This window comes from Strongyloides ratti, scaffold srae_chrx_scaffold0000005, assembly GCF_001040885.1.
Source record: "Strongyloides ratti genome assembly S_ratti_ED321, scaffold srae_chrx_scaffold0000005".
Taxonomy (NCBI): Eukaryota; Metazoa; Nematoda; class Chromadorea; order Rhabditida; family Strongyloididae; genus Strongyloides; species Strongyloides ratti.
In genome coordinates, this window is record NW_020171513.1 from 234,359 (window position 1) to 245,925 (window position 11,567).

The 11,567-nt window shown below is 24.4% G+C and overlaps 4 protein-coding genes across 4 annotated transcripts; 2 read left to right on the forward strand and 2 right to left on the reverse strand.

Moving 5' to 3' along the window:
* Window positions 1-862: 862 nt before the first annotated feature.
* SRAE_X000223400 (Small GTPase superfamily and Ran GTPase family and Small GTPase superfamily, Rho type and Small GTPase superfamily, Rab type and Small GTP-binding protein domain and Small GTPase superfamily, Ras type and Small GTPase superfamily, ARF type and P-loop containing nucleoside triphosphate hydrolase domain-containing protein) lies at window positions 863-2,817 on the forward strand (the record flags this gene model as incomplete). Its single annotated transcript, XM_024645420.1, has 5 exons — window positions 863-973; window positions 1,373-1,559; window positions 1,603-1,772; window positions 1,819-2,672; window positions 2,724-2,817. 5 exons carry the CDS (start codon window positions 863-865, stop codon window positions 2,815-2,817), a joined length of 1,416 nt encoding a protein of 471 aa, XP_024499704.1.
* Window positions 2,818-3,243: 426 nt separating this feature from the next.
* Window positions 3,244-7,021, forward strand: SRAE_X000223500 (Structural maintenance of chromosomes protein 1A; the record flags this gene model as incomplete). The annotated part of the gene is made up of 3 exons (XM_024645421.1): window positions 3,244-3,352; window positions 3,391-6,809; window positions 6,857-7,021. 3 exons carry the CDS (start codon window positions 3,244-3,246, stop codon window positions 7,019-7,021), a joined length of 3,693 nt encoding a protein of 1,230 aa, XP_024499705.1.
* Window positions 7,022-7,527: 506 nt separating this feature from the next.
* On the reverse strand, window positions 7,528-8,907 carry SRAE_X000223600 (V-type proton ATPase subunit C 2; the record flags this gene model as incomplete). Its single annotated transcript, XM_024645422.1, has 5 exons — window positions 7,528-8,209; window positions 8,259-8,445; window positions 8,487-8,572; window positions 8,659-8,726; window positions 8,770-8,907. 5 exons carry the CDS (start codon window positions 8,905-8,907, stop codon window positions 7,528-7,530), a joined length of 1,161 nt encoding a protein of 386 aa, XP_024499706.1.
* Window positions 8,908-9,906: 999 nt separating this feature from the next.
* SRAE_X000223700 (Hypothetical protein) lies at window positions 9,907-11,131 on the reverse strand (the record flags this gene model as incomplete). The annotated part of the gene is made up of 4 exons (XM_024645423.1): window positions 9,907-9,999; window positions 10,113-10,787; window positions 10,842-10,915; window positions 10,969-11,131. 4 exons carry the CDS (start codon window positions 11,129-11,131, stop codon window positions 9,907-9,909), a joined length of 1,005 nt encoding a protein of 334 aa, XP_024499707.1.
* Between the last annotated feature and the right edge of the window lie 436 nt (window positions 11,132-11,567).

Below are 11,567 nucleotides of genomic sequence, written 5' to 3' on the forward strand. Positions count from 1 at the left end.
TACTCAGCTGTATAAATATGTATTTTAATTAGTCATATTAAGATGACTCAAAATTTTTAACACTGGTGTATTACAATCTACTATATCAATAAACTGTTTATACTATTAAAGTCAATTTTTTAATGAATATTTTATTTGTATATAATTAAAGATCCATAGAAAATTATGTTTTTATAATATTTTTTTATTTAACTGTCATTCACCATCATTAAATAATTTGATACTATTTTAACTTTTATTTTAATTGTTTATTAAAATTTCAAAAATATTATTCTTAATTATACACTTATAATTTTTCTATTCCATCTTATGAATATAAATTAGATGAAAAAAAAATTTTTTTGTTTTAAAAGAAAAAAAATATATTTTTAATTCTTATTGTAAATTTTATTTTAGTTAAATTCGTAATATATTTAATTATATTAGAAATATTCTTAGAATTTACACTCATGATTTTTAAAAAAATATATATAATATTAGAAAAAATTTAGTTTATTATATTGACACAAATAGTATTTAAAAAGAACTTTTATAGAATTAACTTGGAAGTATGTGATTTATGTAAATAATAAACATTAAATTTCAATTTTTTTTTCTTGTTTAAAAAGATTAATTGTATTTTCCAATTGATGATTTGGATTATCTGAGTTATATATTTCTATGATTGACAACGCGTTGGACTTTTTTATTTATCATAAATGTTGAGTTATACATTTTAATTGGCAAACAAACTACTATTCGTTATCAATAATTTTGTTTGCTTCCATCTATATTATCCTATTTTTAAATATATTATTCTATCTTTCAGTTACATCTTTTAATTATTCGTTTACAAAAATAAGTTCATTTTTTTCTCCTTAAAATGAGTGAAATTAAGAAAACGTCAGTTGTTGAGAATAATGAGTTTCTAAATGAAGATGATAGTAGTACATTTCTATCACAAGCTGAACAATCTAAACTTCTTCATGAGCAGGTTAGTTTTTAAATATAAATTTATATCAAAAATTTTTTATTTATTACTTGTATGTTTAATAAATAAAATTAAAATAAAATAAATACGTCATTTAATAATAAAATTCTATTAATCTTTTGATATTTTATCATACTATATTTTTAAATTCCTTTTTAATCTTCATCAATTATGTTTATTTATTTACAATCATTTATATTAATTTAATTTCAGTTGTCTTCATAAATGTTACCAATATTATATTTTTAAGCTTTTCTTTTTTTTTAATCCAATAAAAAAAATTCATTTATTTTATTGTTTTTTTATACATTAATTTATATAATACCTATTATGATAAAGTAATTGTTTTTTTTTAAAACATACATAAAAATTTTTATTGTTTTTTTTTATCTGTTTTTTAAGGCATTAAAAATCTTTTCACTTTGTGATATTACAAATAAAGGTTTTGTTGTTCCAAGTGATATAAAAAATTTAGATGGTATCATTCCAAACTTAAGAAAAGCTGATTATTTAAGAGAACTTTTTGAAAAAGAAACATGCAAAATTAGTAAACAAAAATTAACACAAAAAGATTTTATACCAAGGATAAGTAAGTTATTTGTATTAAATTTTATATTATAATATATTATTAGAAAAATTATTATTATCAAAAACATATAGTAATAATATTAATAGAAATCACAAAAATTTTGATATACGTAGATCATCCTCTGAAATGGGAAGTATTGGTGATCGAAGACCAACAAAAAAATTATCATTTTTTTCAACAACAACTAGTATTTCGGAATCCGATATGAAAGATGTAAATTTAGTTATTAAAAAAATATTTGTTATTAATATTAATTTAGATTAAATTTTCTGATAGTGATGATGATACTATTGAAAAAGAAGTTCAAAGAGCAGGAGATGTTCCAATTTATTTAGAACATCCAAAATATTTTAAAAAATATCCAACATCACCAGGGGAATCATCATTATATGATGAGTTAGATTCTAAAAATAAAAATGATAATGATTATCAAAAACAAAATAATTCTATATCACTCTCAAGAAATAAAACATTAAATATTAAAACTGCTTCACGTAAATTGTCTTCTCATCGTCGTAGTAATTCATTTTCTAAAATATTTGCCAAACAACGAGTAATAAATGAAAAAAAAAACGATATATTACATGAAGATGAAAATGAATATAAATCATCAACATCTGAAAGAGTATTTAAAGTTGTTTTTGTTGGTGACTCTGCAGTTGGTAAAACATGTTTTTTACAACGATATTGTTATAATCAATTTAGACAAGCATTTAATGCAACTATAGGTGTTGATTTTACAGTAAAAACTATTAATATCAATGATAAAAAAGTAACAATACAGTTATGGGATACAGCAGGCCAAGAAAGATTTAGAAGTATAACAAAACAATATTTTAGAAAAGCTAATGCTGTTGTTTTAATGTATGATATAACATCAGAAAAAACATTTATAAATGTTAGAAATTGGATTGAATCAGTTAAAAAAGGTGTTGAAGATCGTTGTATAATGTGTTTAATTGGAAATAAACTAGATTTATGTAATGACTCCTCCAATAGGGCAGTACCATATGAATTTGGAAAAAAATTAGCTGATGAATTTGGTATGTCATTTTATGAAAGTAGTGCATATACACGTTTTAATGTAAATGAATGTATTGAAGGATTGGCAAAGTACGTCATTTTAATTAATATTATATTTTACTTTTTTTAATTATATTTTAGATTGCTTCAACATCAAGAAGAAAAAGAAATGGAAGAAGCATTAAAATTAGAATCAAAAGCATTTAAATTTCCCGGTTCATGGTGTTGCTTATAATTTTTTTTTTTTTAAATTAAATTAAATAATACAAAATTTGTTACGAAATCGCAACAATATTTATTTTTTTTTTTTTACATTTTTTAAAAAAACAAACAAAAAAATTTTTAAATAATATAAATATAACATTTATTATTTTTAAATTTTTTATTTTATAAACTTTCATTATTATTAAAAATATTATTGTTTAAAAAAGATTAAAGAATAGTTAAAATTTGTTACTATAAAAGTGGCGCCAAATGTTTGTTAAATCCCTTGAACCTATAATTGTCTAAATAGTTAATAACTCAACAATAATAATCTTATCTCGTCACGATTGTTTTGGGAATCAAAGTTGTGCAATAGTTTGAAAAGAACTGGCACTCGCTATTCCAACGCGTTATTATTTACAAACAAGGTTAAATCTTATTTTTACATAAACTTCCAATGGGTCGATTGTTAAGATTGGAAATAGAAAATTTTAAATCTTATAAAGGTAAAATTACAATTGGTCCATTTAAGGATTTTACTGCAATTATTGGACCTAATGGATCAGGTATGTTTACATATTTATTTGTTATATAAAATTGTTAGGTAAAAGTAATCTTATGGATGCAATAAGTTTTGTCCTTGGTGAAAAAGCGATAAATTTAAGAGTAAAAAAATTGTCTGATCTAATACATGGAATGACTCATGGTCAACCGGCTGCAAATAAATGTTTTGTAGAAATGCATTTTGATATTGGTCGTGGAAAAGTCAAAGTATTTTCACGTGGAGTTGTTAATGGAAGTTCAGAGTATAGAATTGATGGTGAACATGTTACACCACAATTATATGCATCTGAAATGGAAAAACAAAATATTTTTATAAAAGCAAAAAATTTTCTTGTTTATCAAGGTGCTGTTGAATCAATTGCAATGAAAAATCCTAAAGAACGTTGTCAGATGTTTGAAGAAATATCTCGATCAAACGAATTAGCATCTGAATATAATAAATTAAAAGAAGAAATGTTAAAAAGTGAGGAACTTGCTCAAAATAATATGCATCGTCGTAAGAATATTGCTCAAGAAAAAAAAGAAGCCAGGGCTGAACAAGAAGAAGCAGAAAAATATAGAAATAAACAAAATGAATTAGCTAACCTTAATCAACAATTATATTTAATGAAATTACAATATGTTGAGAAACATGCAAAAAAAGCAACAGAAGATGTAATTGAAAAAAGAAAAGAAATAGAAGAAATTATAAGTAAACGTGATGAATCTAATGTAAGTATAAGTAGTGCACAAAAAACAGCTAAATTAATTGCTCGTGAGGTACGCAAATTAGAACAAATGGCTAATGATGTTTTACGTCAACTTGAAAGTGAACGTCCAAAGTATCTTAAAACAAAAAATGAAGTTGTACATGTTAAAGGAAAACTTGCTTTTCAAGAACGTACATTTGAAAGTATGACAAAAAGTGCTGAACAACAAAAACAAAATATAAAAGATATTGAAGGGCGTATTACTGAAATAACACGTGAAAGAGAAGATTGTTTAAATAAAATGAAAAGTGATTCAAAAAACATGAATTTAAATATGAATGAAGCAGATTTAAATGAATATAAGGCATTAAAAATGGAAGCTGGTAAAAGAAATGCTAAATTTTCATTAAAATTAGAGGATCTTTTTCAAGAATATGAAAGTCTACTTACTTTATTAAATCATGAAAAAAGAAAACTAGTTGGATTTGAGGAAAGATGTAAAATTAAACAAGAACTTGTTGATAGGCATGATATTATTATATCTAATAATGAAGAACAACTTAAGACTCTACTTAGTAATATTGAAGAAGAAAAAAAAAGTATTGCAGTATTAGATACAGAAATAAAAAAAGGGAAAAAAAGAATAGATGAAGTTAGAGAATCTCTTGATGCCGTTGCTAGACAATTAGGTGATGCACAAGGTGACTCTGCTGAAAGTGAGAGAAATCGTAGAAAGAATGAAGCTTTTGAAAATTTAAAAAGGATATTTGCTGATCGTGTATATGGTCGATTAGTTGATCTTTGTCAACCATCACATAAGAAATTTAAATTAGCTGTAACAAAAATTTTATCTAAACAAATGATGAATATTGTTTGTGATACAGAAGAAACAGCACGTGAATGTATAACATATTTAAAAGAACAACGATATCAAACAGAAACATTTTTACCATTGGATAGTCTTAGTGTTGGACCATTAAATGAACGTATACGTAATTTTCCTGAATCAAAAGGTATTAGACTTGTATATGATGTTTTACAAATTTCAAATGTAACAAATGTTAAAAAAGCTGTACAATTTGTTTGCGGTAATGCCCTTGTTTGTGAAACATTAGATGATGCAAGAAAAATGGCATTTGGATATGATTCATCTGGTGAAAGATATAAAGCAGTTTCATTAGATGGTACTTTATTTTTAGAAAATGGTATGATGTCATCTGGTAAACATGAATTAAGAATGAAAGCTAAAAAATGGGACGAAGTTGCAATGAAAAAGCTTCGTGAACAATATATACAATTACAAGATGAATATCATTCATTACAAAAGATTAAAAAAAAAGAGATGGATTTGGAAATGAAAGAAAAACATATACATCAATTGGAAAGTCGTGTAATCTCTGTTAAAGAAGATATTAACAAACTTAAAACTACAGATAAACAAAATGTTCAACAACAATTAGAATTTGCACAAAATGAATTAAATATGCAACGACCACGTATAGAAGAGATATCTGAAAGAATTGAAGAAAAAAAAGAATCAATTTCAAATTTAGAAAAAAAGAAAGATAATGTCATAGATGAGGTATTTAGATTATTTTGTGAAAGGCTAAATATTCCAGATATAAGAAGATATGAGGAACGTGAAATGAGATTTCATGAAGAGATGCAAACAAAATTAAAAGAATTTGACAATGAATTAGATAAATGGAAATCAGAATTAGAATTTTTAATTCGTGATGATAAATTATCAAAAGCTAAAGAAGCTGAAAATATGATCAACTCATTATCCCAACAACTTAAATTACTTGAAGAAAAACAACAAAAAGAAGAAAATACTATAAAAGAAATAGAAAAAAAATATGAAGAAATTCTTGAACAAGGAAAAGAAAAACAAATTGAACTTGAGAATGCTGAACAGTCATTAGCAATTGCTAAAAAAGAAGCATCATCTGTTGATAAAGAAATAAATGCTGTTGAGAAAGTAATAATGCAATTAGAAGCTATTGTAAGTGCAGAGAAAATTCAAAGACATGATTTACTTCTTGAGTGCCGTCTTAAAAACGTTGATTTACCACTTGTAAATGGTAATCTTAATGAATTAATATCAGAAGAAGATGTTATGGATGATCAAGAAATGGTAAGTCAACAATCAACAAATCAAAAAACATCCCAAAGAATGATACATTCACAGGATTGGATTGAAGTTGATTATTCAAAACTTAATAAAGAATATAAAAATGTTAAAGATGACATTAATTTAAAAAAACTTACTGAAAGAATACTTAAAGAAATTAGTGATGTTCAACATATTTTATCAAAATTAAATGCTCCCAATTCTAAAGCACTCGAAAGAATGGAACAAGTTAAAGAACGTGAAGCTGAATCAACAGAAGAATGTGAACAGGCACGTAAAAGAAGTAGAAAAGCAAGAGATGCATTTGAAAAATTAAAAGCTGAACGTATTAAACGTTTTCACCAAGTATTTGAACCTGTCTCACAAAAAATTGATGAAATCTATAAAATGTTAAGTGGAAATGAAAGTGCCCAAGCATTTCTTGGTGCTGACAATTTGGAAGAACCTTATCTTGAAGGAATATCATATAATTGTGTAGCACCTGGTAAAAGATTTCGTCCGATGGACCACTTAAGTGGTGGTGAAAAGACTATTGCTGCATTGGCATTACTATTTGCCATTCATTCTCGTAATCCATCACCATTCTTTGTATTGGATGAGATTGATGCAGCATTAGATAATAGTAATATTGCAAAGGTAAATTTATTATCATTAATATTATTAATATCATCATGTAATTTTAGGTCGTAAATTATATATCTGAACGTTCCAAAAAAGACTTTCAAGTTGTAGTAATCTCATTAAAAGAAGAAATGTTCCAACACGCAGATGCCTTAGTAGGTATTTACTCAAAACCTGAAAAATGTACAACCTCTGGAGTGCTTTCAATAGATCTCACTGAAAGCTAATCATTTCTTTAAATGATTATTAACTACTTTTTTTTTATCATTTTATTGTACTCCTAACATAACTTTTTTTTGTAACTGATAAATTAAAAATAAAATGGAAAGCATTCATTATACGACATATTCATATTTTATATAAAAAAAATTCGATAGTATACTTAAACAAAATAAAAATATTTTTTAGATATAATATTTTTCAGAAAACTTTAGCAAAAAGTAATACTAAAAAATATATAATTGGAAAAAAATGTGTTTAGAAATATTAAAAGGATACTTTGGATAGATAAAAAATTTTTTGTTAAAAAATTAAAAAAGTGGGAAATGAAAATTATAGTTTAAGTATATGTAGAATATCTTCAAATATATCTCTAGTGTGAATACATTGTTGCGGAACTTATAGTACATATAGATTATAAGTGAAATTAATATTTTAAGAAAGATAGAATACATCTAATAATCTTTTGACACTTATTGCTACTACATTAAGATAAATCATTTGCTTATATTTCTTAACGTTTCTCTTGAACAAAATCAATGTTCAATTTGAAGAAAACATAAGGGTAGTAGTCATGAACACCAAGTTGCATAAGTGCTGGTGAATCTTCAAAAGTATCAATTGGTCCTGAAGCTGATCCATCCAAATGAGAGTACAACTTGTTAAGTTCTGAACGAAGTTTCTTTTGGGCACCCTTATGTGGTTCCATAAGAACAGTTTGAAAGTTGACTGGTAAACCATATCTAAGAACTGATTCAACAAAGACTCTTAAAGCCTTAATATGAACATAGGCAGAAAAGATTTCACTAAAATTAATCTTTAACCAACGAACTAATGGTGGATGTTGTTTTCTAACTTCTTGGAAAACTTTTTCACGATCAGATTTTCCAGCTTTCAATGCTTCTTCATCATAAACAAAATCTCTAACAATAAATTTAAGTTCACGACATTTAATCTTGTACTCATCAATTACTTTTTTAAAAAGAGTAACACTGTAAAGGCAATGTTCTCCATCTTCATGAATTAATCTACTAGATCCAGGAACAACTTTATCATTGAAAGTTGAATAACTACTTTCCCATTCTTTGGCAGATGTTTTTGGTACAACAACCATTAAAGTTTGTAAATATTCACTATTTAAAACAAAGTCATCAGCCTTAACAATTTCAGATAAATCTTTTGAAACAAGTGAACCACTATAATTTTGTTATTATAAAAATATTATAATGATAAAAAAAAACTTACGTTGTTTTACGATCAATACCAGCTAAGGTGTTCTTAAGAGTATTGTAGTTATTAGCTTTAGCCTTTAAATCATTATCAATTTGGGTAATCTGTTTACCAATGATTTCACTTAAAACTTTCAACGATTGTTTTAATGGATATTTTGCTGCTTGCCATTGAAATTTAGTGACATAAGTATAAACATCCTCTGAAAAAAAAATATTATTTAATTAATTGTATCAAACATACTTCCATCAATTTGTAAATTTTCACCCAATCTTTCTTTTCCTTCTTCAAGAACTTCACCAAAATATTGGACAAGTTTACGTGTTACACTATAATGATAAAAAAAAAAGTTAAATTGTAACGTGGTATATTAAAGCGTATAAAAAATGTCATCAAATAATAAAATAAAACATACCCTTCAGCAGCAGTATCAAGTTTAGAAAGATCATCAGATAATCCAACTAATTGATCAAGAGTACCAACCTAAAATTATAAAATTATATTATTAACTTATTTCAAGACAAACCTTCAAATCTGGAATAGTAAATTTGTAGTTTCTGGAAAATGATGATGTAGCAACATCAAGTTTTTCCCAAGTTTCTTGAGCTGTTTTATCACCTGGTGCAGATATTAACCATAATTCATGTCCTCCTTGTGAAGCCATCTATACTAAAAAAAAAATTTAGATATATATGGCAAATATATAAATATTTTTTAAAAAAAAATAATAATAAAATATTAAAATTTATAAAAGAATTTATCAACAAGTTAAATGAGTCTTTGTTTTATTGATATAGTTATATTACAAATATTTATTACGTCCAAAACTCATTAGAATGGAGCAAAACTTCAAGAGATGATTTCTGGTCTCTCTTTACATCGATCTTTGAGAGAAAGGAAATCGTTACAAGATATTGGTTTTCTATATATTTGGAGGGTAGACTGTTTTATATGTACATGTTCTCTAACGTTATCACTAAAATAGGAGACAATATGTTTATTTAAAAAATATTATATCATTTATTTTTCCATTATTTCTAATTTTCCTTTTTATCAAATTTTAGTAAAAATTATCTATACAACATTGATAATTTTTATATATAAATTGTATTTCTTTTTCATAAAATAATTAATTATAAAATTTTAAATTGATTCTTTATTTTTAAAATTTATATATACAACACCATAAAAAAAGTTTTTAAAGAGATATTTTAAAATAAACAAGGTCAAAATTATATAAAAAAATATATTTTAATATAAATGAAATTAATAATGAAATGATATAAAAAGAAATTTAAATTATATTAGTTAATTCATGTTTTATTTTTTTTAAAATAATATATATATATGTAATGTATTACTTTAAAAAAAATATATATATTTTTAAGTTTCAAACCCGATAATAATATTACAAAAGGCATTTAGTATTTGAAAGATATTATAGGTTAATATAATAATAATATTACTTGAAAGAGTAATAAATTTATCAAGAAATTGTATTTTTTTAAATATTCCTTTTTTTTGTAATAAAAAATGAATATCAATATAAAAAGAAATAAAAAGTTAACTTTTTTTTTTGATCTCCATAGTATATTTAAATAAAAACAAAATATATATAGACTATTAATCTATTGTCTATAGTGAAGATAAATTAAAAATTATATTAGTCTCCATATTTTATTACAGCATCAATCATTAAATCAGTTAATCCTTTTGATGTAGGTACATCAAAATTAGGTATCATTCCAAGTAATTCCTAAAAATAAATTAATTAATTGAAACATGATTATAATTAATAAATAATTTTAAAAGAAAAACGTGTTTAAAAATAAAATTGTACATATATATATATATATATATATTACTTACTCTTAAAAAAGAGTTATCCATATCAACTAATGAAAATTTTGCTGTTAAAGCATAACATGTTAATAATCGTCTAGCTTTTTCATTAGGATCTTCCTCTTTATTTACTTTTGGTAATTTTTTTATCAACAACCCGTCCATAATTTTATCTTTGCGTAATAAAGTTGTATGTTGTTGTTTTGGTTGTACATTCTCTATAATTTTATCATTTGATGGTATAGGTGATATATTTGATGGTTGAATATTTTGTAGCATAGATAAGAATTGCGTTAATTGAGGATTTATTGATAAATCAGATATGTTATTAAAAATATCATTTGCCATTTTAAATGATTGTGATGATAAATCGTAGGATGATGGTGAAAAATTATTAGAGATTGTTGAGATTGGTGATTGTGGTAATGTAATAGATGATATATGTGATAATAATGGTGAAATTAATGTTGTTGAACCATTATTATTTGACTGTACATTTTGTGCAGCCTGATGTAAATTAGCAGCAACCTGTTGTTGAGCAAATTGTTGTATAGCAGCAACTGCCTGTTGCCCACTAACTTGTGCAGGACTTGGTGAATTTTTTCTAATATTACCATTTGTTGACATCTTTTCTGAATTAATTTGATTCCATAATGCCTCAACCCGTTTAAATTCTTCACCATGATATCTTGCCAGATGTCTCTTTAAATTAAATGTTTTAGGACATTTAACTTTTTTTTTACACATATTACATACAGCTTCAAAATTTTCACGAAAAAATTCAAAATATATGTTAACAGGATGGGGTTGACGACGTTTATTACCATGTGCTATAAAAAAAGGTATATTTATAAAATTATGATAAGATAAAAAAAAAATTTACGTTTTATAATAGGAGACTCATCAACCATCTTATTATTAACTAAATTCGTTTTTTTAGTAATATTATCCTGATTTGATTCATTTATCTTTCTAATAATTAAAGGATCATTACTATGAAGAACATCATTATCATTATTAACGTGAATATTTGTATCAATATCCATATTCTTTTTGAGTCCTTGTAGGGATCTTTAAAAAATAAAAAAAATATTAAAAATGATAAGGAAACTGTTAACGTAGCATAAATTTTATGAAAAATACAAAGTAATAAAAGTCATTTTAAGATTAATGAAATAAATTGATATGATTGAATGTAAAGAAGGCTTAACCACAACAAAAAAAAATTTCTTTAATTAATAAAGAGTGTAAATAAAATGAAAATCTGTAATCTGATGAATAGTTTTATTAATTGTGTTAACAAAACTATTTATCCTTGTCAGTTAATTTTTATGTCGTAAAATTGTGTTCAAAAATACACATTCGAGTCAATTGGAAGAAAAGAGCACATTCATCAAAAAATAGTAATTTATGCCTTGAATATTTAAAATGGAAGAAAAGAAACCAATATATAGTGATAGGTAATACTTTACGAACACCAAA